At 46.1% G+C, this 26616-nt stretch overlaps 1 protein-coding gene and 1 long non-coding RNA gene across 4 annotated transcripts in view; one reads left to right on the forward strand and one right to left on the reverse strand.

Annotated features, from left to right (window-relative positions):
- Nucleotides 1–248: 248 nt before the first annotated feature.
- TEKTL1 (tektin like 1) lies at nucleotides 249–13155 on the reverse strand. 2 transcript variants are annotated; one of them, XM_017863574.1, is made up of 7 exons: nucleotides 12474–13155; nucleotides 10073–10177; nucleotides 2856–3054; nucleotides 1992–2158; nucleotides 1800–1895; nucleotides 1586–1699; nucleotides 251–651 (listed from the first exon to the last, which is right to left on the reverse strand). In XM_017863574.1, the coding sequence occupies exons 1-7, from the start codon at nucleotides 13041–13043 to the stop codon at nucleotides 403–405; spliced, it is 1500 nt and encodes a 499-aa protein (XP_017719063.1). In that variant the 5' UTR covers nucleotides 13044–13155; the 3' UTR covers nucleotides 251–402. The 2 variants fall into 2 exon arrangements, with proteins under 2 accessions (XP_017719064.1, XP_017719063.1); XM_017863575.1 differs by lacking the exon at nucleotides 10073–10177 and having other exon boundaries at nucleotides 249–651.
- Nucleotides 13156–13228: 73 nt separating this feature from the next.
- LOC108523077 (uncharacterized) overlaps nucleotides 13229–26616 on the forward strand; it is a 15903-nt gene continuing 2515 nt past the window's right edge. The window contains exons 1-4 of one of the 2 annotated variants that reach the window (XR_001883690.1): nucleotides 13229–13385; nucleotides 21751–22070; nucleotides 22321–22494; nucleotides 22954–23110. This is a non-coding gene — a long non-coding RNA (uncharacterized LOC108523077). The remainder of the gene's footprint in view (nucleotides 13386–21750; nucleotides 22071–22320; nucleotides 22495–22953; nucleotides 23111–26616) is intronic. The other variant, XR_001883689.1, reaches the window with a different exon arrangement.

A 26616-nucleotide genomic window follows, 5' to 3' on the forward strand; every position in this document is an offset into this window, starting at 1 on the left:
TGAGCCACCGCGCCCCGCCTACAACCACCATTTGAAGTGGGTGCTGTCATGCTCCTCATTTTACAGATTGGAGAGACCAAGGCCAGAGAGGGACAGTGACTTGCCCAAGGCCACATAGCTTGAAACTGGGAAGGTGGGATTTAAATCCCAGCCATCTGGCACCCAAATCCATTCTGTTAACTACCAGGATATGCTGCTATAACTTGTCCTAGGGTAAGTGGTTGACATACAGTAGGTGCCTAATACATGATAATTATTGTTATTTTTAATTATAATTCTCCTAGAGGGCATTTGGAGGGAGGGTGCATCAGGGGAGAGAGAGGGCCCCATGGGGCTATGTCTGCTCTCTTAGGTCCCAGCCAGTATCCAACCAGCCGGCTGGGGCGGGGGACGCTGGGGTCACTAGGGGTCGGTGCTGCTCTTGCTGCGCGGCGGCGGCGTGCGCGGATCCCAGTCATTAACCAGGCGCTGCGCCTGCTCGTAGCACACGTGCGGTTGCCGCTGGCGCAGGCGCAGGCGCACCACGCTGCTGTCCACCTCATGCCCGATGTTTTTGCAGTTGAGGCCCCAGGTGAGGTTCTTGTGCTTGGCGAGCAGCTCGTCCAGGTTCTTTTCCAGGTGCGTGATGTGGCGCTGCAGCTTGTCGGTGCCCTGGAGAGGGAGCAGGGCAGACCCGTGAGCCAGAGCAGAAGGCAGGGAGCTACCTGGGGTGGGCAGGCACCTCTGAGCCACGTGTGTGTGTAAGGAACACAGCTGAGGAGGGGAACACATCTGGGTGGGCCAGGTGCGCCTGAAAAAACAAAACAAAACAAAACAAAACCGTGACAGGGCAGGCTAAGGGAGGGGAATGCATCTAGTCAAGATGTGTAGGAAGGAGCCTCCTTAGGAAGTGGGCTTAATAATCACAGCTCAGGGCCGGACGCGGTGGCTCACACCTGTAATCCCAGCACTTTGGGAGGCTGAGGCAGGCAGATCACCTGAGGTCAGGAGTTCAGCCTGGCCAACGTAGCAGAACTCTGTCTCTACTAAGAATACAAAAATTAGCTGGGTGTGGTGGCACACACCTGTAAGCCCCAGCTACAAGGGAGGCTGGGGCAGAAGAATGGCTTGAACCCAGGAGAGGAAGCCTGCAGTGAGCAAAGATTGCACCACTGTACTCCAACCTGGGCGACAGAGCGAGACTCTGTCTCAATAATAATAATAGTAACAACAACAACAACAACAACAGCTCGGCTGCTTTAAGGGTATTCTATGGAGGTGCCATGCTACACGCCTTTCATGCATGAACTCATCTGTTCTCACCACCACCATCTGAAGTGGGTGCTGACATGCTCCTCATTTTACAGGTTAGAGAGACTAAGGCCAGAGTGGGACAGTGAGGGTGCGTGTGAGAGGGGAGGACGGGGTTGAGGGGACTTATTTGAGCCACGTGTGGGTACTGAAGCCCCCTCCCCTCCCCACTTCGTGGCAGGAGTTGAAGGACAGGCCGACTTGGGTGAGCGGGGGATCATACCTGGTCCAGATGTGCTTGAGGAAGGAGCCTTACCATTTACAGGGCTATGGGGGGTGGAGGAGGGGGGTTTACCTGCGCGAGGCGCGCAGCCTCAGGGAGTTGGGTGCCCACGTGTCTCTGGTACATGCGAACCAGGGGTCTGTCCAGCTTTTCTCCGGTCTCCAGGTGAACTTTCAACAGAGGACCCTGGTGGGGTGCGGGTGCGGTGTGCAAGAGCGTTTAAACGCAGTCTCCACCCACCTGCACCCCTGCCTCCACCTCGGAAGGCTCTCACCCCGAACCGTACCTTGATGAGACCGTGGGTGGTGTACATCTCTTGGTTGTATTTCGTACACCGGAGGATAGTTCCCCTCATCAGTCCTAACGTCATATTTAATCTTTCCTGGGGGCAGGGAAGCGCAGGGGGATAACGCTGGTTCCCAGTCCCCCTCTCCTCCCCTGTCCCACCCTTGCCCGCAGCCGCGGGTAATGCGCTCACCTTCAGCTCCAAGGTCTCGTTCGCCTTCTGCGCCAGCGAGGCGCACACGCGGTCGCTTATCTGCAGCTGTTGCTCCCGGACGTCCACCACGTTCTTTGCCATTTCCACCAAGGTGTCCTTGGACTCGACCAACAACCGCTTGGCTTCATTTAGAGCCAAGGCGCACTCTGCAAATGCCCAGGACGCGCTTGGGGGCACCAAGCCCTCCGTTCCCAGAGTCCCTGTCCCTCTCTCTATTCTCAGGTGGTGGTGGGCCCTGGGCTAGGGGGTTTTATTGAGGGACTGGGTGAAAGCCCAAGGGGCGCGGGAGATAGTGTAAGTAGCGTCTTGGGTTGGTTTCCTTAGAAGCAGAGCCCGTGACCTGTAATCCCAGAACTTTGGAAGGCCAAGACGGGCGGATCACCTGAGATCAGGAGTTCGAGACCAGCCTGGTCAACATGGTGAAACCCCCGCCTCTACTAAAAATACAAAAATTAGCCAGGCGTGGTGGCGGGCCCCTGTAATCCCAGCTACTCAGGAGGCCAAGGCAGGAGAATCGCTCGAACCTGGGAGGCGGAGGTTACAGTGAGCTGAGATCGGGTGATTGCACTCCAACCTGGGTGACAGAGCATGACTCCATCTCAAAAAAAAAAAAAAAAAAAGGAGCAGAGCCTGTGAATGACTGAGTCCTCAGTGAGTGTCAGCAGGAGAGCACAGGGGGAAAAATTGAGTAACAATGTGTGCTTAGCAAGATAGGCTTTCAGTCCTCCCATTGGCTCTAGGGCTATTTCCCAGGAAAGGAACAGCCAAGTGGAGGAGGGGCTGCACTGACAGTCAAGGGGATCTGGGTGGGCACCAATACGACCCAGTACAGTGGACTCCTACCTGGGGTATAGGTGCCCACAGGGTCTGGAGGAGGCGTTTTCTGACCCTGCGTGCGTGGGGTGGGGGCCCGGGAGAGGTTCACCCATGAGTGGCGTCCGGCCTGCTCCAAAACCTTGTCCAGAGGCTGGTTCATGAGGTCCACAGCTTGCAGCCGCTCCTTGAAGCAGAAGTTCAGGGTGTCTCGGCAGGAGGCCAGGGTCTGGGTGGAGAAGGGAGGAGGAGAAGGCAGAGTGAGAACTGGGAGGTTGAGGGAAGTGGATGAAAGTGATTTCTCTGCTGAGGCTTGAGGCTTATAGGCTGTAAAGCATTTCTACCTCTAAACAGAAACTGACCCTCTCATTTTTTTTTTTTTTAAGAGACAAAATCTTGCTCTGTCATCCAGGCTGGAATGCAGTGGTGCCACCAGAGCTCACTAAAACCTCAATATCCTGAGCTCAAGAGAGCCTCCTGCCTAACCTTCCTGAGTAGCTGGGACTACAGGAGTAAAGCACCATGCCCTGCTAGTTTTAAAACTTTTTGCAGAGAAGGGGTCTGGCTATGTTGTCCAGGCTGGTCTTGAACTCCTGGCTTCAAGCTATCTTCCTGCTCTGACCTTCCAAAGTTTTGGAATTACAGGCGTGAGGCAGTGTGCCTAATATTTTTGATACTGGTAAAGGCTTTTACTTATGGATATATATATGTGTGTGTGTGTGTGTGTATATGTATGTGTGTGTGTGTATATCCTTTTGAGACACAGTCTCACTCTGTTGCACAGGTGGTAGTGCAGTGGTTCAATCATAGCTCACTGCAGCCTCAACCTCCTGGGCTCAAGTGATCCTCTTGCTTCAGCCTCCTGAGACAGCTAATTTGTATTTTGTATTTTTTTTGTAAAGGCAGGCTGTCACTACGTTGCCTAGGCTAGTCTCAAACTCCTAGGGCTCAAGCAATCCTGCTGGCTCAGCCTCCCGAAGTTTTAGGATTACAGATGTGAACCACTGTGCCTGGCCTGGAAATATTTTTTAATTTAATTCATTTCCCCAATGTTCCGGATAAATATTTTCTTTCATGAAATCTTTTTTAGGAGAGACATGCCTATGTCTTATGAAAAAAGATTTTTTTTCCTCTTTTGACTCACATCACACCACCCCTCAAGGTTTACTTTATTATTTTACTTAAATTTTGTTTTAATTGAATAATAATTGCAATGTGATGCTTTGATTTGATTTGTGTATGCAATGTGGATGATATCAAGCTAATTAACTTATCCATTTTCTCCCATACTTATCTTTTTTTTTTTTTTTTTTTTGAGACAGAGTCCTCGCTCTGTCGCTCGGTGCTGGAGTGCAGTGGGCCAGATCTCAGCTCACTGCAAGCTCGCACCTCCGGGTTTACGCCATCTCCTGCCTCCAGCCTCCCGAGTAGCTGGGACTACAAGGCCGCCCGCCACCTCAGCCCGGCTTTAGATTTTTGTATTTTTTAGTAGAGGACGGGGTTTTCACCGTGTTAGCCAGGATGGTCTCGATCTCCTGACCTCGTGTCCGCCCCGTCTCGGCTCTCCCAAAAGTGCGGGATTAACAGGCTTGAGCCACCGCGCCCGGCCACTTATCTTTTTTTTGTAGTAAGTTCACTTAAAATGTATTCTTTTCCACTTAATTTTCCCAGCTTTATTGAGGTGTAATTGACAAATAAAAATTATATTTATTTAAGGTGTACAACTTGATGTTTTGACCTATGAATATACTGTGAAGATATCACTGCATTCAGGCTGGGTGCGGTGGATCATGCCTGTAATTCCAGCACTTTGGGAGGCCAAGGTGGGAGGACCACTTAAGCCCAGGAGTTCGAGACCAGCCTGGGCCACATGGTGAAACTTCACCTCTACAAAAAATGCAAAAAATTAACCAGGTGTGGTGATTCACATCTGTAATCCCAGCTACTAAGGAGGCTGAGGTGAGAGGATCACCTGAGCCCAGGAGATTGAGGCTGCAGTAAGCCATGATTACACCACTGCACTCTAGCCTGGGCAGCAGAGTGAGACACTGTCTCAAAACAAAAACAAAACAAAAACAAAAACAACCATGAACAGTACAGTTTCCTCAATAGCCATTACAGATAAACACATGGATGAGTTGGTGGTGCTCATAGATATTACCTTAAATGTGGCTTTTAGAGAAGGGAAGGTGTGTTAAGGCATGGGAACATGGAAATTTGAGTCAAAGGTCAGGCAATTCTGCTTACATTTTTTCCCAGGTGCTGGGTGTTCACCTGGATGACAGGTAATCCAGGAAAGTAATATGTATATATTTTCAGATAGGGTGACAGTCAGTCTCCCAGGCTGGAGTGCAGTGGTGTGATCACAGCTCACAGCAGCCTGGACATCCTGTGCTCAAGTGATCCTCCCACCTCAGCTTCCCAAGTAGCTGGGACACAGACACATGCCACCAGACTGGCTAATTTTTTTAAAAAAAATTTGTAGAGATAAGGTCTTACATACTATGTTGTCCAGGCTGGTCTCAAACTCCTGGGCTCAAGCGATCTACCCACCTTGGGCTCGAAGTGCTGGAATTACAGGCATGAGCTGCTGTGCCCAGCTAGAGAAATTCTTAAGACTTTTATTCACAAAGTTGTCTTCCGTTTATGGCACTGTGCATAATAACCAGGTAAAAGTGAGTCTGCTCATTTCCAGACAGATCATGCAATGGTATGATCTTGGCTCACAGCAACCTCCGCCTCCCGGGTTCAAAGGATTCTCCTGCTTTGGCCTCTGAAGTAGCTAGGATTACAGGCATATGCCACGATACCCAGCTAATTTTTGTACTTTTTAGTAGAGACAGGGTTTTGCTATGTTGGCCAGGCTGGTCTCAAACTTCTGACCTCAGGTGATCCACCCGCCTCGGCTTCCCAAAGTGCTGGGATATGGATTGGTTCTGAGAAATTGGTTTCCTTCGTCACTTCATTCTTGACCCTTTCCTGTTCTTTTATTTTGAGACAGGGTCTTGCTATGTTGCTCAGGCTGGTCTTGAACTCCTGGGCTCAAGTGATCCTCCTGCCTCAGCATCCCAAAGTATTGGAATTACAGGTGTGAGCCACCACATCCAGCCTCTTGCCAGCTCTTGTTGTTGTTCTTGGGAAGAAGCAATTTCCAAGTTGAAGCTCAGACATCTCCTACCTCCTTACCCAGTTCAGAAGCCTTCAGTGACTCTTTGGGGTTGGGGTGAGAGGAGCGGTAAGAGACAGCAACAGCTTCCGTGTGCTGGGTGTCAGTTGCTTGGTTTCTGTGCCTGGCTCTGTTCTGGCACCCTGAGAAAGCAGCCTGTCTCATGCATTTCCCCACTGTAACATGGAGAGCTGGCACTCACTATACCCACATCTTGATCTTCCTGTGTCACCCCCTTGATTCTCAACTGGCACTCATTCCATCCCCACCTCTAGCCTTGAAGTCTCCCTTCCTCTGCTCTGATCAATATTGAGACTGCTATTCTCCGAGTTCCCCCCTCCCACCAGGCTGTATCTCATCTGGACAGCATCCCGCCATTGAAATCTTATTTCCTCCACAATAAAACGAAGCATATCATATTCCTTTGATATCTGCAATTATTTGAGAGTGATATCAAAACAAGTCATTTGCACATGTATACACCCTTATAAACACTCTCCGTCAAGATATACAATATTTCCATCATGCCATACATTTCTCTGGCTCCCCTTTCCTCTCTCCCTCCCTGACCAACTCCAGTAAGATGACTTGGAGATTAGTTTTACCTGTTCTAGTCCTTCCTTCATTCATTTGTACAGAATCTGGCTCTGTCTCCCGGGCTGGATTGCAGTGGCATGATCCTGGCTTACTGTGGCCGCAAACTCCTGGGCTCAAGAGATCCTCTCAGCTCAGCCTCCTGAATAGCTAGGACTACAGGTGCATGCTAACCATGCCCAGTTAATTTTTTAAACATTTTTGTAGAGATGATATCTTGCTGTGTTGTGCAAGCTGGCCTCAAATTCCTAGCCTCAAACTCCTGGCCTCAAGCAACTCTCCCGCTTGGGCCTCCCAAAGTGCTGGGATAGCAGATGTAAGCCACTGCGCCCAGCCAAGTTTTGCCTGTTCTTAAGGAGTTGATAAATTTCCATCCTATGGATGGGTGACCTGTTTTTGTAAGTAAAATTTTACTGAAACACAGCCATGCGCATTCGTGTGAATATCATTTCTGGTTGTTTTCATGGCACACTGGCCAAGTTAAGTAGTTGGGGCAGAAACTACACAGCACACAAGGCAGAAACCATTTACTAACTGTACCTTGAAGAAAACCCTTGCTGAATCTAAAACTTCATATAAATGGAATCCTACAGGGTGTATACTTTATGTCCAGCTTCTTTCTCTGAATATGATATCTTTGGGATTTATTGATTGGGTTAAAAAGTGGACTTAAAAAGTCTTTTGTTCATGAACTCAAACATTAATTCAACCCCTACTGATGCCAGGCGATGTGCCAGGTGGTGAAAATACAGTGACCAGCAAGATAGCTGTCCAGGCCGGGTGCAGTGGCTCACGCCTGTAATCCTAGCACTTTGGGAGGCTGAGGCAGGTGGATCACGAGGTCAGGAGTTCGAGACCAACCTGGCCAACATGGTGAAACCCCGTCTCTACTAAAATACAAAAATTAGCCGGGCGTGGTGGCAGGCACCTATAATCCCAGCTACTTGGGAGGCTGAGGCAGAAGAATTGCTTGAACCCAGGAGGCGGTGATTGCAGTGAGCTGAGATCATGCCACGCCACTGCACTCCAGCCTGGGCAATAGAGCAAGACTCCGACTCAAAAAAAAAAAAAAAGAAAAAAAGAAAAGGACCGCGGTGCAGTTCAGCACCACGGACAGCGGTCCACCAGACCCTGAGTCTTCTACCTTGTCCACAGCCTTGACCCTCAGCCTGTCCCATCTTCTCCCCTCCTTCCCACCCTCCAGTCAACACATCCTTACTGAACTTTGCTACGTGAAATATAATTTAGTACTGAATCTGCCTTCAAGGTTCAATGCTTGTTCAAATGCAGTTTAGCTGAGGAGCCTGCCTGGAGTCAACATGAGCAAGTTGACATATACAGATAAGATCCAGTGGACTAGAGAAATGGGTATCTAGAGGGGCATGTAGATCAAGAGAGGTGGGCTTTTTATTGTACTAAAATAGATATAGCATAACATGTTGCCATTTTAACCTTGTTAAGGGTACAGTTTAGTGGCATTAAGTGTATTCGTACTGTTGTGCAACTATCATCTCCAGTAAGCTGATATGGAGATTAATTTTAGCTGTTCTGTTCCTTCCCTCCTTCCCTCATTCATTTATATAGAATCTTGCTCTGTCTTCCAGGCTGGATTGCAATCCATCTCCAGAACTTTTTCATTTTCCCAAACAGATATGTACCCATTAAATAATAACTCTCCTTTTGTTTATTGGTGACAATGAGCCAAGAGAGAAGGAAATGCTGATGATGCAGAAGAGTGGAAGGGTGGAATTATAGGATTGACAGAGGAAAAATGAGAGAGGTTCCCTTTGGTGGTTTTCATTGAAATCACTGTAGAGCACGGAAGGCACAGAGAGTTGGAGATAACTGAAGGAACAGAAGGTATGAAATCACTTGCCCAGCAGGTCAGCAAGTCTTCTAGAGACTTAAGGCGAGGTCTGTGGGAAAGGTTTGAGTGCCAATTTGAAGTTTGACTTCGTGATTTTAAATTGAAACAAATCTGATTGGTGTTATTTTTCTCCAGCAATATTCAGACCAGATCCTGCCAAGCAGCCTGTCTCTGTTTCTGTCTACATCTGTCCTTTCCCACCTCTCTCTCTCTCTTTCAGAGACAGGGTCTTCCTCTATCACCCAGGCTGGAGTGCAGAGATATGATCATGGCTCACTGCAGCCTTGAACTCCTGGACTCAAGCAATCCTCCTCCCTCAGCCTCCTGAACAGGTACTGCAGGCAAGTACAACTGTGCCTGGCTAGTTTTATTTTATTTTAAAATAGAGATGAGGCTTTGCTATGGTGCCCAGGCTGGTCTTGAACTTCTGGCCTCAAGAAGCAATCCTCCTGCCTTTGCCTCCCAAAGTACTGGGATTATGGGCATGATCTACTTCCCTCTTTATAGCCCTTTGCTCCCACGTCCATCCTCAGGGGCTTCTCCCTTCTCTGCCTCCGACTTCCTGGAAGGATATTTCAGGAATCATTAGATTTAAAGGAATATGACAGCAGCCAGAAGATATGCCCTACTCAAGTTCAGCACCGCGGACAGCGTTTCACCAGCTCCTGAGTCTCCAGCCTCGTCCACACCTTCGTCCCCCAGTCTGTCCCTTCTTCTCCCCTTCTCCCCACTCCCCAGTCAACACAAGCTTACTGAACTTTGCTACGTGAAATATAATTTAGTTCTGTATCTGCCTTCAAGGTCCAATGCTTGTTTAAATGTAGTCTAGCTGCGGAGCTCTCTATATAAAAGCAAGGCAAGTTCAACAGCAGTAAAAGACTTGACAGTTCAATCTCACAATAGGAAATAAAACAAGTCCCCAGCCTGTCTTTTCTTTGAATGCCTCTAGAATGTTAACTCTTCAAGGGCAAGGCTAGTTCTTTCTCAGTTACCAATTTATCTATGATGCCAAGCTCAGTGTCTGGGAAGCAGGTACTAGATTAGTATTTATCAAATGGATGAGTTGAAAGCACACAAGTTGCCAGTGAACCCTAATAGGTCCCAAAGGCCCCTGAAGTCTGGCTGCTCTTCCCCCTTCATTTGCACCCTCGTGAAGAAGTTCTCGTTGCGAGCGCGAAGGATGCAGCGAGAGATCAAGTCTGGCTGAAGCTGGAGCACGTGTTAGAGTGCAAAGAGCTAGACTCCAGTCACCTGGGTTGAAACCACAGCGCTGCCATTGATGGGTTTGCTTATTAGGTGAGGTCGTCTCTCTCTGAGTCTCAATTTTCCCATCTCTAATGAGGAAATCATAGTTTCTGCTTCACAGGACAGTCTTAACGAGTGGATTCAATGACTGCACAGGGTTTTGTACAGAGTGAGTGTTCATGGTTATTCTGAGACCCAACTTCATCTCCCATGGCCTCACTTTTTCCATTTCACAAAGTGAAATGCAATGAATATCTGGTCAGTGTGGCTTGAAGGAATTGCTATTGTGACAGTCCCCAGGTCAGAGCGGTTTGTCCATTAGGCAGACAGGGATCCCCCTCCAGTCCCCATAAGTCGTCCTCAGGCACCCCTAACCTTGAGTAGGACCTCTGATTTTTCCATATCTTTCTCCATTTTCCTCTTCATGCTTTTCAGCTCCTCTTTCTCCCATGTAAGCATACTGTCAGCTTTGTCAGGGATCTAGAAAACAAGGAAAGAATCCCTCACATCCTTGGGAAAGGGCTGGGAAGAGATTTCTCTTTCCGGGGTGGTAGAGGGTTTGCCAGCCTCATAAACTCTGAGTTTGAAGGATGAAGTTGGGGGTACTCTCATCCTTTGGGTGAGGTGTCTCCCTATTTGAGAAGGTTTGATTTTTTCAGTGGGCTCTCTCACTTGGGGGGTCTTGCTCTCTGGAGCTTGAGATTGGAGGCTTCTCTCTTTTACAGATAGGAGCCCAGGGGCCTGAGATGAAGGTGTCTCAACTTGGGGGAGGGTTGTTCTTACCCCCGAGACTGGGAGCTGGGCACCCCTTCCTCAGTGATGGTCTTATCTCCTCTCCCTGGCTACAGGTGGAGGGATCATATCATAGGGATGACGAGGGATGATCATATCCTAGGGAAGACTCCTTTTTGGAGTCTTAATATTTGGATCTGGGGCTGAAGGTAGGAATCCCATTCTGTGAGTGGGATCCCATCTCTCCCCGGGAGGCTGGAATTTTGTACCTTTTGGGGTGGGGATTTGAGGTTTCACTTTAAGGGGAAGATTCACCGGGACTGGTACTAGAGGTCTCACTCTTTCTCTCTGGATGGGGGCTCAACCTTTGGGTGTGAGGGTTGAGAGTCTGAAGTCTCTCTCTGCAGGGAGGACTTCTTCCTTTCACCACAGATGAGGTCGGGGGCAGGGATTTTCACTTCCTGAAGCCAGGGGGGTTGGGTTTTATTTCACATTCTAGGGGGAGTTTCACCTGGGTTGGGACCAGGGTATCAGCTGCTCTCCTCAGCTGGGAGTTGGGAGAGTGTTTTCACTAGGACTGGGGCACTGAGGGTCTCACACCTATGGGGCTTACCCTCTGAGCCTGGGATCTGGGTGGATGATTTTATGCTTGGGCTGAGGGCTGTGGGTTTTACTTTTTGGGGAGATTTTCATGGAGTCTGAATCAGGGGCTGCACCCTCTCTTCCTGGCTGGGAGATTTGGATAATTTTCTCCTCTGGGGCAGGGAAGCTGAGGATCTCATCTCCTTGGACAGGGCTCACTCTTTGGGTCGTGGGGCCTTAGGCATCTCTTCCTGGGCCTGTCTCCATCACCTTTTTTTTGTTTGTTTGTTTTTGAGTCTCACTATCTCCCAGGCTGAAGTGTAGTGGCCCTATCATATTTCACTACAGCCTTGAACTCCTGAGCTCAAACAATCCTCCTGCCTCAGCCTCCCAAGTAGCTGGGACTAGAGGCATGCACCACCATGCCTGGCTATTTTTTTTTTTTTAAACTTTGGTGCAGACAGGGTCTTGCCGTGTTGTCCAGGCTGACCTCAAACTCCTGGCCTCAAGCAATCCTCCTGCCTTGACCTCCTGAAGTGCTGGGATTACAAGCACAAACTACCACAGCTGGCTAATTTTCCTCCAATTTTTGGAGAGATGGGATCTCACTGTGTTGTCCAGGCTGGATTGCAGTTGGTCTGATTATAGCTTACTGCAGCCTCAAACTCTTGGGCTCAAGCAATCCTCCTGCCTCAGCCTCCAAGTAGCTGGGACCATAAGTGCATGCCACCACACTGGGCCATTAATTTTTTTTTTTTTTTTTGTAGAGACAGGGTCTCACTATGTTGCTCAGGCTGGTCTCCAGCTCCTGGACTCGAGCGATCCTCCTGCCTTGGCCTCCCAAAATGCTGGGATTACAGGTGTGCACCACCACCCCCAGCTAACTTTTCAAAATTTTTGGTAGAGACAGGTTCTCACCTGTCACCCAGGCTGGAGCACGGTGGTGCCATCATAGTTCGCTGCAACCTGGAAGGCCTGGCCTCAAGCAATCCTCCCACCTAGGCCTCCCAAACTGCTGGGAATACAGGCGTGAGCTACTGCACCTGGCCCTCAACTTCTTTGCCCTTATTCACCAGAGTTGGGTGTTCTCTCTATGGAAAGATTTTTTAAAAAAATTTTTTGAGATGGAGTTTTGCTCTTGTTGCCCAGGCTGGAGTGCAATGGTGTGATCTCGGCTCACTGCAAACTCTGCCTCCCGGGTTCAAGTGATTCTCCTGCCTCAGCCTCCCAAGTAGCTGAGATTACAGGCATGCGCCAGTAGGCCAGGCTAATTTTGTATTTTTAGTAGAGACGGGGGTTTCATCATGTTGGTCAGGTTGGTCCCGAACTGCTGACCTCAGGTGATCCATCAGCCTCGCCCTCCGAAAGTATGGAAAGGATTTTTCCGGGGCTGAACACTGCATAACGAAGGCCTCAGTCTTTGCAATTAGGCTGGGGTTGGGGGCGGGGAGGAGGGTCCCACCTTCTCAGACTTGGGCCTGTAGCCCCGCAGCTTGACACTCTGCTGGTTAATAAGCAGGCCTTTGCGCACTTCGCTGAGCCTGTGGTCGGTGACCTCGCGCTGGCGCAGCAGCTGTCGCACCCGCCCGTTAATCTGGTGCTGCGCGCGGCCGAGGCGGGCGGCGGTGAGGCGCGCTCCACGCGCGTGCGCGTGCACCACCTCAGTGGTCTGCAGGGCGCGCGCTTTGCGGTGCAATGGTAGCGGCAGGCGGGCGTACCAGGCGGGCGGCTTCATCTTGCCCTTCCACAGCGTGACGCCCTCGCCTGGCAGCGGTTTCTCCACGGTGCTGCCGCCTTTGAGCATCTCCACGCGGAAGCGCCAGGGCTGGATGTAGGCGGCGCGGCCGAGGTGGTGCGCCACGTTCGGGTCCAGCACGCTGTCCTTGGGCTGCCACATGGTCACCGCCTCCTGCCCGCAGCGATCCGTCAGGATGTGCGCGGTTCTCGACATGGCCTGAGCTGCCTCGCGCCATGCTGGGGCCCCAATGCGTGTGTCCTGGCTGCGCTCTGCCGGGTGTGCCAACACGCGCATGGTCCCTGCTTGGTCCCTCGGCCTGGCCAGGGACCCCCAGGCGGATCAGAAGGGACCCCAAAGACACACAACTCTTTCCTGGCCTGTGGAGAGAGTGTACTGAGAGCGCCCGTCACCATAGCGATGGGCGCAACAAGGAAGGTGGAGTTCCAGAGGTAGGGGGAGGAGTAGGATGGAATCTTTGCTTTGGAACTTGGCCTAAGTGCGTTGGCATCCTGACTCCTTGAGAAAGAGCCGGTCTAGCGTCCCTCTCACCGTTGTTTCCAGCAAAGTGGCCCTTCTTCCAGCTTTAGGATGTCCTAAGCGCTTCCAGCTGTCCAGGTCACACTCTGTCGCATGTCGGTAAGCATAGAAGAAGGAACATGCTTCTCACGAGGCATTCCTCTCGCTGTTACCTTCCAGCACATGGCCTGTCTTTCAGCTTCAGGATGTCCTAAGCGCTTTCCCACTTGGAAGCTTGGAACTTGCTGTTCCCACTGGTAGAATTCTCCCATGGCTGGCCACTTTGCAGTCTTCAGCTTTCTGCTGGCTGGGTTCTTGGTGTTCTTGACTACCCAAAAGTAGCTCTTTTAGTGTTACATTTTCTCTCCTCTCCTCTCCTCTCCTCCCCTCTCTCCCTTCCTTCCTTCCTTCCTTCCTTTCTCCCTCCTTCCTTCCTTCCTTCCTTCCTTCCTTCCTTCCTTCCCTCCTTCCTTCCTTTCTTCCTTTCTTCCTTTCTTCCTTTCTTCCTTTCCTTTCTTTTTTCTTTTTTTTTGATACGGAGTCTTGCACTGTCGCCTGGGCTGGAGTGCAGTGGTGTGATCTGGGCTCACTGCAATCTTCACCTCTCGGATTCAAGAGATTCTCCTGCCTCAGCCTCCCGAGTAGCTGGGCTTACAGGCACCCACCACTATGCCCAGCTAATTTTTTGTATTTTTTTTTTTTAGTGGGGACAGGGTTTCACCATGTTGGCCAGGCTGGTCTCAAACTCCTAACCTCGTGATTCTCCTATTTTGGCCTCCCAAAGTGCTGGCATTACAGGCGAGAGCCACCACTCCCAGCCTAGTCTTACATTTTCTTTCTTGTCTTCAATAGCACTTTTCTTTCTTGCTTCAGATAGCACTCACCGCTATCTGAAATTATCTTATTCATTTATTGGTTTACTTTTTAACTTTTGGGCATCTCCCACTTGCCCTAGAAGAATTAAGAGCCTTACAAAAATTTTTATTTTTATAGATTTGGGGTACAAGTGCAGTTTTGTTACGTGGATATATTTCGTAGTGTTGAAGACTGGGCTTTTAGTGCACCCGTCACCCAAATAGTGTACATTGTAGCCAATAGGTAGTACTGTATCCCTCACCCCCTTCTCACCCTCCTACCTATGGGATCCTCCAATGTCTGTTTTCCACTCTGCTTGTCCATGTGTACTCATGGTTTAGCTTCCACTTAGAAGTGAGAACATGAGTTTTTTTGACTTTCTATTTCCTGGTCATTTCACTTAGGATAATGGCCTCTAGTTCCATCCATGTTGCTGCGGAAGACATGATTTCACTGTTTTTTATGGCTAAGCATTCCACGGCATATATATGTGATATGTATCTGCTATATATACAACACATGCATATGACATATATGCTATACATATGCTATCTATGGATAAGGATATCTAAGTGTATATATGTTCTTTAGGTTGTTATGTATGATAGGGCATATATGTGATTATTTATGGATAATACTAGATTCTATGTGATATATATGCTATTTAAGAATTTAGCATATCTAATGTATATAGTGCTATACATAGGGCATCATGTACTTGGTAAAAGATATGTGGCGCTATATATATGTGTCTAGATAGCATATTTATAGTGAATATATATATGCTCTAGAATACATATATGTGAGTTATATATAAGTTATGCAATGTGATATATATGATCATTTTGATAGGCCATATCTATGTGATAGATATGCTATAATAGCTAGGGCATGCTTGTATGCATATAAATATGCATCTAGACAGGCAATATCTATGTGATATATATGCTCTCTAGCTAGCATATCTATGTGATCTCTCTAAAGAGTATGGCGGCATATATAGTATATTTGATGATAAAATATATATTATGGTATAGTAGCGATGTATATTATTATATAAATTTAATATACAGATATACATAAAATATAAATATTACAATAATAAATTTATAAATAATACTAGATATATAAATATATAATATATAAATATATCTTAGGTATATAATAGTATAACTATATATTATATATAATAAACATACAATGATATATCTTTCTATATAATCATGTATATATATGCTATTATGCAAATATCTACTAATATGTATTATAATATAATCAAAAATTATAATTTATATGTTATTATTATATAGAATAAATATATACAATATATAATATATATTATAAATATATACATATAGACACCACTTGTATCTAGTTCTAAAACACTTCACCAACCCCCAGATAAAACCTCATCCCCATGAGCGCTCACTCTCATTCCCCTGTCCCCTCGGTTCCTGGTAACCACTCATCTGCTCCCTGTCTCTATAGATTTGCCTGTTCTGGACATTTCGTGTCAATGGAATCTCACACTATATGGCCTTTTGTATCTGGCTTCTCTCACTCAGCGTCGTGTTTTCAAGATTTGTCCATGTTGTAGCATGGATCAGTGCTTCCTTCCTTTTCATGGCTGAATCGTATTCCATTGCATTTATATATCATAACTTTGTTTATCCATCTGACCAGTGATGGACATTTGTTTTTCGCTTGTGAACTTCATGAGGGCATTGATTTTGCCTCTCTTATTTACCATTGTATTCCACCACCGAGCACCCAGCACAGATAGTGGCTCACGACAAGCACTCAGTAAGTATTTATTAGATGAATATATAAGTGGAAGAATCAATAAATGTTTTATTTTATTTTATTTTTTCAGACAGGGTCACACTCTGGCACCCAGGCTGGAGTGCAGTAGCAAGATCATGGCTCACTGCAGCCTCAAGCTCCTGGACTCAAGGGATCCTCCCACTCTCAGCCTCCCGAGTAGCTAGGACTATGGGCATGTGCCACCATGCACGGCTTATTTTTTATTTTATTTTTTTTGTAGAGACAGAGTCTTGCTATGTTTCCCTGGCTGGTCTTGAACTCCTGAGCTTAAGCAATTCTCCTGCCTCGGCCTACCAGTGTGCTGGGATTATAGGCATGAGCCACCGTGCCTGTCCAAATATTTTCGTATTGAGTGAATGAGAGGTGCGACCGTCAAGAAAGAATGAATGACCCTGGGTTTGTAACCGAGGGATCATTCAGTAATGGGGCGGGGGGAATAAGATGGGCAACCAGCGACTCCCACGCCAGCCCCACCATTATATTCTTTACGGCCACTAGCAAGAGATGGGGCCAGATAACGTTTGGTGATGGAGGCTTGGGAATATGGGGTTAGCACAGTCATTTGCTGCTTGGACCAGTGGTATCTGGTTCAACAAATTTTCATGAGCATCAGGAGAGTATTATGGTCTGTATTCTGGATCCAGATGAGCTAGGATTCAAATTATGATTCTGCCACTTACTGTCCACGTGACCTCGAGCAATTCACTTAACATCTCTGTGCCTGCGTTGCCCCATCTGTCAACTCAGATAATAGGATGGTGGCATGGAGACAATGAGCTAATACGAATGAAGTGCTTAGCACCGCGGCTGACACCTAGTAAGCATTATGTAAGTGTTTACTTTTTACTGTTATTAATGGAATGAACCCATGAATGAGCTATTTCAAAACGAGAAGCGGTCCAGAGAGGCTTTCACAAAGAACCTGGGAGACACCTCACGTGAGATGCCTTTCTGCACACAGCCATCTACCTTTGCTTTGTTCGTGAAGTACTTCCACCTTCCCAACCAGGGGATCTCATCTGGGTAGGCTTGCTGCCTGGTGTATGAAGCACCTCTATTGGGGAGAACTTGTACCAAGCTACCTGAGACACACTTAGGAAGCTTTCTCATGCCAGATCTACATGTGAGGATTTTGGCTTCCACATGGCTCTCTGGTGAAATGCGTTAAGGCTGTGGAAGTGGGTGCAGACTGTTACATTCTGGCTTTTTGTTAGTCCAACACACTGACACCAACGTGCTGCTAGTATATGATACTATTATCTAAGCATTGAAATTGGTGCAGGCCATTGCTTAATCGGGCCAACTTCTCATTTCCATCTCCCAACCCCAGCTTCCGTTCTCTATGTCAACTTCCAAAACCTCACTGCTAGCTCCTGGCTTTGATGACCCATTTTGGACACTTCTCTAGCCTGATGTGTATTTGAAGAACAGGTGAGTTATCTGCTTTTTTATTTTTTATTTTTATTTTTTTTGAGATGGAGTTTCACTCTTGTTGCCTAGGCTGGAGTGCAGTGGTACGATGTTGGCTCACTGCAACCTCTGCCTCCTGGGTTCAAGTGATTCTCCTGCCTCAGCCTTCCGAGTAGCTGGGATTACAGGTGCCCACCACCACGTCCCGCTAATTTTTTGTATTTTTAGTAGATATGGGGTTTCACCATGTTGGCCAAGCTATTCTCGAACTCCTGACCTCAGATGATCCGCCCAACTCAACCTCCCAAAGTGCTGGGATTGTAGGCATGAGTCACCATGCTCTGCTTTTTTTTCTTTTTTTTTTGACAGGGTCTTGCTTTGTTATCCAGGGTAGAGTACAATGGCACCATCATGGCTCACTGCAACCTTGAACTCCTGGGCTTAAACAATCCTCCTGCCTCAGCCTTCTGGGTAGCTGGCACTACAGGCATGTGCTACCATGCCTGGCTAATTTAAAAAAATTTTTGTAGAGACAAGATCTTGCTGTGTTGCCCAGGCTAGTCTTAAACACCTGGGCTCAGACAATCCTCCTGCCTTGGCCTGCCAAAGCTCTGGGGTTTCAGGTGTGAGCAACTGTGCCTGGCCTGTCTGGAAGGAACCATTCATTGCTGGGCTGGGATTAGTTCTCAGTTTCCAGGTGATTCACCTACGTGGGTCTGAACAGAAACAATGATGTTCAAAAAATCCTACAGAAATATTATGTACACAAGCCCGAGGACTGGGAAAAATTTTCACTACTCTTCAAGCCTAAATACCTCTCTTAAACTAACAAATAAGCTGTGAAAGCAATGTATGCACATTGTATAAAATGTATAAAATATGGGAAAACATGATGAAATGAATAAGAATCTTTTTTTTTTTTTTTTTTTCCTGGAGACAGAGTCTCACTCTGTCACCCAGGCTGAAATGAAGTGGCACAATCTTGGCTCACTAAAGCCTCCAACTCCTGCTCTCAAGAGATCCTCTTGCCTCAGCCTCCTGAGTAGCTGGAACTACAGGTGCATGCCATCACACCTGACTAATTTTTTTTTTTTTTTTCGTAGAGATGAGGTTTTGCTATGTTGCCCAGGCTGGGTCTTGAACTCCTGACTTCAAGCCATCTTCCTGCCTCACCCTCTCAAAGTGCTGGGATTATGGCCACGAGCCACTGTGGCCAGCCTTATTTTTTATTGTACTATCCAGAGATACCTATTCTGAACTTGCTCTTGATTTCACTCTAACCGTTTCCACATTCATTGCCCCACCATGCCTCCGTGTGTGTGCATGTGTGTGTGCATGTACACAATTATAGTTATACATATTTCCCTCCTTCCAGTATGCTGAAGCCCAAATACTTCTAACTCAGGCCAATAGGGAGTTATATTTCTTTGTGAAATTAGCTCTCTGATTTTTATTTATTTTATTTATGTATTATTATTACTTTTTTTAGAGACAGAGTCTTGCTCTGTTGCTCAGGCTGGAGTGCAGTGGCGTGATCTTGGCTCACTGCAACCTCCTCCTGCTGGGTTCAAGCAATTCTCCTGCCTCAGCCTCCTGAGTAGCTGGGTGCCACCACGCCCAGCTAATTTTTCATATTTTAGTAGAGATGGAGTTTCACCATGCTGCCCAGGTTGGTGTCAAACTCCTGAGCTCAGGCCATCTGCCTGCCTTGGCCTCCCAAAGTGCTAGGATTACAGGCACGAACCACTGCACCTGGCAGCTCTCTTGATTTTTATAATAAAGAACACTTTACAGAAATTCGTTTTTGCAACCATCCTTGCTGGGGCCACCTGTTCAATATACTGATTCATGCAATGTTGGGAGCAGAATTCTGCTTTTGGGTGAAATTGAGTGAAATTGCAGAATGGATGAAGAAGGAGAACTTTCTAAAACTTCCAGCCTTTTTTCTTTTTCTTTTTTCTTTTTTTCTTTTTTTGTTTTTGGCATTACATGGAGATGCCCTTCGCTGTGAAATCTTGTTAGGTAATTATCAGAGAACCCTTTTTAGGTTCCCCGATGTCTTCCCTTCTGGGACACCAGATTCTACTTTTAGTAGGTGCCCCTCTTTCTCTTGGAGATAATCACATCAATTGGTCTCTCATTCCAGGGGGATATGACCTAGAATCTCTTTTGTCTTTGAGAAATGAGGTCGCTTTTCTGGTGGAGGTGTCAGGAGATGGTGGGAAGCCCCAGGCTGGGAGAGGAGGTGCTTCCTGGTTCTTCCCTGTCATCTCCTGCAAAGGCAATGACCCTGCTGGTCAGTGAGTAACAAGGACCTGTGTCTATGGCTGTACCCTCGATCAATCCCTTAAAATGGCTCAGGCAGGCCAGGCATGGTGGCTTATGCCTATAATCCCAGCACTTTGGGAGGCCGAGGTAGGTGGATCACTTGAGGCCAGGAGTTCGAGACCAGCCTTGCCAATACTGTGAAACCCGTCTCTACAAAAATGCAAAAATTATCTGGGAGTGGTGGCACATGCCTGTAATCCCAGCTACTCAAGAGGCTGAGGCATGAGAATTGCTTGAACCCAGGGGGCGGAAGTTGCAGTGAGCTGAGATTGTGCCACTGTGCTGTAGCCTGGGCAAGACAGAGGCTCTATTACAAAAAACAAAACAACAACAACAACAACAACACCCCACCAAAACAAAAAAGACAAAACCAAAACACAAACCAAAACAAACAAACAACAAACAAACAAACAACAAACAAAAATAATGGCTCAGGCATCCATCATCCATGTCTTCCTGCAATGGACAAATTCCACAGTTTCTTTTCCATCCTGCTCAACTTGACCTCCTGGAAGCTTTGAAATTGTCAGCTCCTGTGACTTGAATCCCCTCCCCTATGCTCTTTCACATGTTTCCTGTTTCACCTCTACTCTGTGTTCTTTACTATCTGGTTATCCGCCATCCACCCCTCAAAAATGGTGGGTTACTTTTTCAGCTGGATTAGGTATCTTCAGATGGTCCTGAATGGTTCCCACCTCCTGATCCTCATGTCCTGTGTAATCCCTTGAGTGTGGGCTGGACCTGATGACTCATTTGTAACCAAAAGGCTATGGCAAACGTGATAGATGCCGCTTCTGAGATTGGGTTACAAAGTGATCATGGCTTCTGTTCTGCTCTCTCTTGCTTGTACTTTCACTTGCTCACTCTAAAGAAATCCAAGTCAGGCATGGTGGCTTATGCCTGTAATCCCAGCGCTTTGGGAGGCTGAGGTAGGAGGATTGCTTGAAGCCAGGAGTTTGAGGCTAGCCTGGGCAACATAGCAAGACCCTGTTTCTTAAAAAAACAACAAACAAACAAAACAAAACAAAACAAGAAACACCTGGGTGTGGTGGTGCATATCTGGAATCTGAGCTACTCAAGAGGCTAGGGTGGGAGGATTGCTTGAGCCCAGGAGTTGAAGGCTACAGTGAGCTATGATCACACCACTGCACTCCAGCCTGGGTAACAGAGCAAGATCCTGTCTCAAAATAAAACAAAACAAAAATAAAATAAAATAAGAGAAATAGCGTGTACATCAAGCTTTCATTCTCCATTCACTTCTCATTCCTCACTTTTCCTTGAAAATCTTTTCACATTAGTGAATTTGGGTATTAATAGTTAGGTTAGGGCCAGGTGTGGTGGCTCACACCTGTAATCCCAGCACTTTGGGAGACTGAGGCAGGTGAATTGCTTAAGCCCAGGAGTTTGAGACCAACCTCGGCAACATGGTAAATCCTGGCTCTACACAAAATAGAAAAATTAGCAGGGGATTATGGTGTGTGCCTGTGGTTCCAGCTACTCTGGAGGCTGAAGAAGGAGAATCACCTGAGCCAAGGGAGGTCGAGGCTGCAATGAGCCCTGATTGTGCCACTGTACTCCAGCCTGGGTGACAGAGTGAGACCCTGTCTCAAGAAAATAAAAAGGTTAGGAAGACTGTGGCTTTACAACCAATGGGTAGGTCAATGAAGTGAACCTCAAGTTTAGAATGGCATCCAAGTTCCTTACCATAATCTGCAGAATTTCAATTTCTTACCATCTGGTCCCATCCCACCTTTCCTTCCGTCTCCCACATCTCTGTCCAAAGATCATAAAATATCAGTCATGATGTGCTCACCATCCGTGTTTAATCTCATAGTCTTTGCATTTGTTTTTCCCCTCTCTGAAATGTTCTTTCTCCTCTGAAATGTTCTTATTCTGCATTTTTATGTGGCTTACTCCCTTTCTTGTTTTGGGTCTCTGCTCAAATATTATCTCTTAAAGAACTCTTCTCTGACTACTTGGTTTGAGGTCTCACACCACTGGGCTATGCTCCTTCCCTCCTCCCCTCATAGCTCTTGTCAGTTTGTAATTCTTTTTCTTCCCTCTCTAGAATGTCAGCTTCTTGGTGGATATCTCATTTGTCTTAGTTATTACTGAATCTGCAGTTCCCAGCCCGGTTCCTGGATCAAAGTAGACCCTTAATATTTGTTTGTTGAATGACATAATGATGACTGCTCTGCCATGCTAAAACATACTCCGTGTGTGGACCAACCAAGGACTTTCTTCTGCTTCTGCTATGAACATTCCTGTTCTAGCTGTTCAACCTTCAAACATCTTTTCTGTTTGTGGGATAACCCAAATTAGGTGTGAAGAAGAACTGATGAAAGACCTTATCTACTGTTATGGGTTGAACTGTGCCTCTCAAAAAAGGTATGTTGGAGTTCTCCTTGTGGTACATGTGATTGCGATGTTATTTGGAATTAGGGTCATTGCAGACGTAATTAAGGTAAGGTGGTACTAGAGTAGGGTGGATCCTACTGCCGTCTTTATGACAAGTTAGCCATGTATATAAGAAAACAGAGATGCATGGGGAGAATGCTGTGTGAAAATGTAATGATCAACAAAGGAAATGGCATCAACATGTCAAGGAGATATCTGCACTCCCCGTGTTTATTTGCAGCACTGTTCACAGTAGCCAAGATATGGAATGAACCTGAGTCCATCTGGTTGGATAAAGCAAATGTGGCATATATACACAGCAGAATACTACTTAGCCATTAGAAAGAAGGAAATCCTGTCATTTGCAACAACCTGGATGAAGCTGGAGGACACTAGGCTAAATGAAATAACCCAGGTACAAAGACAAATACTGCATCTTCTCAATTATATGTGGAAAGTAAAAAAGTCAAACTCATAGAAACAATAAAATGGTGGTTGCCAGAGGCTAGGATTGTGGGCAGTTGGGGAGATGTTGGTCAGAAGACACAAAATTTTAGTTAGAAGGGAGGAATAAGTTCAACAGATCTATTATACATCATGGCAACTATAGTTAATAACAATATATTGCAGAGAGATATGCCTTAACTTATGATAAGGTTATATATTGATAAACCCATCATAAATTAAAAATGTTGTAAGTCAAAATGCATTTAATAAATATAACCTACTGACCACCATAGCTTAGTCTCATCTGCCTTAAACATGCTCAGAACACTTACATTAGCCTACAGTTGGCCAAAATCATCTAACACAAAACCTATTTTATAATAAAATGTTGACTATCTCATGTAATTTATGGACTACTGTATTGAAGGTGAAAACAAGAATGATTGTGTGGCCACTCAAAGGATGGTTTCTACTTTGCACCATTGTAGAGTCAAAAAATCACAAGTTGAACCATTGGAAGTTGGAGACCGTCTGTATTTGAAAATTGCTGAAAGAGATTTGCAGTGTTCTCACCACAAAAAATGGTAAGTATGTGAGATTATGCATGTAAACCAAAAGGTATCTCAGATGAGTCTCAATCAGTTTAGAAGTTTATTTTGCCAAGGTTATTGACATGCCTGTGACACAGAAGAGGGCCTGATGACATGTGCCCAGGGTCTTTGGGCTAGAGCTTGGTTTTATACATTTTAGGCAGACGTGAGACATCAATCAATACATGTTAGGTGTACATTGGTTCGATCCAGAAAGGTGGGACAACTTGAGGTGGGGAGGAGTTGGGGGGGGTGGCTTCCAAGTCATAGGTGGATTCAAAGATTTTCCAATTGGCAGTTGGTTGAAAGAGTTTATATAAAGACATGGAATCCATAGAAGAGAGTGTCTGGATTCCAATAAGGGGTTGTGGAGACCAAGGTTCTTATTTTGCAGATGAAGCCACCAGGTAGCAGGCTTCAGAGACAGTAGATTATAAATGTTTCTTATCAGACTTAAAAAGGTTCCAGACTCAGTTAATTCTCTCCTGGATCAGGGAGAAGACCTGCAAAGGAGAAGGATGCTCTAAAGAGTGTAGAATTTCCCCACAAGAGACAACTTTGCAGGGCCATTTCAAAATATGCCAAAGAAATACATTTTAGAGTAAAATACCTCAAATTTTTTCAGGACCTGCAATCTGTCATGTGATGCTATACTAAAGTAATTTGGAATTTGGTGTCTTACTGCTACAAAAAGTCTTAAGATCTCTCTCTGTGTGTGTGTGTGTGTGTGTGTGTGTGTGTGTGTGTGTGTGTTTTGTCTGTTTGTTTGTTTTTTTTGAGACAGAGTCTCACTCTGTTGCCCAGGCTGGAGTACAGAGGCATGATTTTGGCTCACTGCAACCTCTGCCTTCTGGGTTCTAGTGATTCTCCTGCCTCAGCCACTTGAATAGCTGGGACTACAGGCGAGTGCTACAATGACCGGCTAATTTTTGTATTTTTAGTAGAGACAGGGTTTCACCACGTTGGCCAGGCTAGTCTTGAACTCCTGACCTCAAGTGATCTGCCCACCTTGGCCTCCCAAACTGCTGGAATTACAGGTGTGAGCCACCACACCTGGCCAAGATCTCTGTTTTAATGTTAATGCTGGCCAGCTATGCCTGAATTCCAAATGGAGGAGGGCATAATGAGGCATGTCTGATTCCATCTTCCCATCATGGCCTGAACTACTCTTTCAGGTTAACTTTGGAATGCCCTTGGCCAAGAGGAGTCCATTCAGATAGTTTTGGTAGGGCATAGAATTTTCTTTTTAGTTTACATGCATATGTTAATAGCTTGATTTAGTCATTCCATAATGCATAGACACACAGACACACACACACTCATACACACACACATGCAAACATCATATTGTACATCATAAATATATGCAATTTTTAGTTGTCAATTCAAAAAAAGACATGAAGATCGGAGTGGATATACAAGCCAAGAAATGCCCAGGATTCTTGGCAACTATGGGAAACTAGAATGAGGCAAGGAAAGATTCTCCTCCAGAGCTTTGGAAGGAGCACAGCCCTACCAACACCTTGATTTCAGACTTCTGCCTTCCAAGACTGTGTGAGAATAAATTCCTGTTGCTTTCAACCAGACAATTTGCAGTGATTTGTTATGGCAGGCCTAGAAAACTAATATAATGGCTTCTGCTCCATTAGCTGAGGGTCCCCGGCCTATTCCTGGCCTGTCTCTGTGTGGCATTGCCTATCACAGATAGGAGCACCGGGGAAGCATCTCAAATAGCAGAGCAAGAGAGAAGCAGCCACTTGCTCTCTTGGCTACCTGAAGCTCATCTACTAATTTCCTGGTTTCCCACCTTAATCTGCCCCAATGCTGCCATTTTCTGGGGATTCCTTTAAGCTATGAACCCCAAATATCTGAGACAAGTCTTAGTCAATTTAGGAAGTTTATTTTGCTAAAGTTAAAAATGAGTGCCTGTGACACATCCTCAGGAGGTCCTGATGACATGTGATCAAGGTGGTCTGGGCACAGCTTGGTTTTATACATGTTAGAGAGACATGAGACATCAGTAAATATGTGTAAGAAGTACATTGGTTCCATCCAGAAAGGTGGAACAACTCAAAGCGGGGAGGAGGATTCCAGGTCATAGGTAAGAGACAAATGCTTGCATTCTTTTGAGTTTCTGATTCGCCTTTCCAAAGGAGGCACGCAGATATGCATTTATCTCAGTGAGCAGAGGGATGACTGAGTTCTGTCTGTCCTTTGCCTGCAAGGAAATTCCTTGTGAGGGAGATATGTACCTCTTTTATCTTAGTAGCTGTCTTTTTTAGGAATAGAATCGGAGGCATGTTTGTCCTAAGTAGTTCCCAGCTTGACTTTTCCCTTTGGCTTAGTGATTTCCGGATCCCAAGATTTATTTTCCTTTCACACCCCACCAGATTCTCCAAGGCAGGGAGCCCATGGATATCCACAAAAACCCACCCCCTGAGGTGCAGAGCAAGTTGGAGGGATGCATCCTTTCTACCTCCTGGAGAAGGATGGAGAGTAGACTTGGGGGCCCACTAGAAAATCTTTCTTTTCTAATGGCTTGATTGATTGATTGGTCGAGTGACTTGATAAATATTTCCTGAGCATCTGCTCTGTGTCAGGCACTAGGCTCAGAGCCAGGAGAGGAGAGCAGTAAGATGAAGTTTCTCTTCTCTCCTGGAGCTTGTTATTTAGTGGGAAAGAAGAAAAACTAAAATAAACCATCAAGATCATGTCAGACAGAAGTAACGGCTTAAGGTACAATGAAAGGAAGAAGAAGAAGGAGAAGGAGAAAGAGAAGAAGAAAGAAGAAGAAGGAGGGGGAGGAGGAGGAGAACAAGCTGACCAATTGGCAGGGTTCTAATATATCTGCTTCTAAGTGTACAGTTCAGTGGCATTAAGTACAATCACATTGTTGTGCAACCATCACCTTCATCCGTCTTCCCCAGCTGAAACTCAGTACCCATCAAACAATAACTCCCCATTCTCCTCGCAACTCTGCAGTCCCTGGTAACCAATGTTCTACTTTTTGTCTTTACTTCGGCTATTCTTTTTGTCTCTTATAAGTTGAATCATACAATGCTTGTCCTTTTGCATTTGGCTTCTTTCACTTAGCCCACTGTCCTCCAGGTTTATTCATGTAACAAGTAGGCATGATTCTAACTTTGAACTAAGACAAATATCTCCACCTGGAAAGCAGTTCACCAACAATTTAGTGTTGATTATAAATAGGATTTGATTGATTTTTTTCTACCATGTTTCCTTCTATTCTTTCTGCATTTTTCAGATTTTCTGCAATGAACATGAATTACCTTGACAGTGAAAAAAATCCTTAAGGTCTTTAAAATGGACACCCCCTTTTCCTTCTGTCTCTCTTCTTCATCAATGATATTATCATCTAATGTTCCTTTCTAGGGTACCCTAGCTCCTGGATCTACCACTGATCTACCATCTCTCTTCTTCTATGAGGTCAACTGAGGATGCTTCTACTACTATACTTTACTTTTTTTTTTTTTTTTTTT

Source organism: Rhinopithecus bieti, unplaced genomic scaffold (genome assembly GCF_001698545.2).
Source record: "Rhinopithecus bieti isolate Rb0 unplaced genomic scaffold, ASM169854v2 scaffold_71542, whole genome shotgun sequence".
Classification (NCBI taxonomy): Eukaryota; Metazoa; Chordata; class Mammalia; order Primates; family Cercopithecidae; genus Rhinopithecus; species Rhinopithecus bieti.

Excerpts from the sequence above, each read along its gene's own strand:
- TEKTL1 (XM_017863574.1), bottom strand. The coding sequence starts at position 13,043 with ATGCGCGTGTTGGCACACCCGGCAGAGCGCAGCCAGGACACACGCATT. Across the intron at positions 3,055-10,072 it reads AATCAGAGGTCCTACTCAAG|ACCCTGGCCTCCTGCCGAGA; the intron begins GTTAGGGGTGCC and ends TTCTCCACCCAG. Across the intron at positions 652-1,585 it reads AGGCTGCGCGCCTCGCGCAG|GGCACCGACAAGCTGCAGCG; the intron begins GTAAACCCCCCT and ends CTCCCTCTCCAG.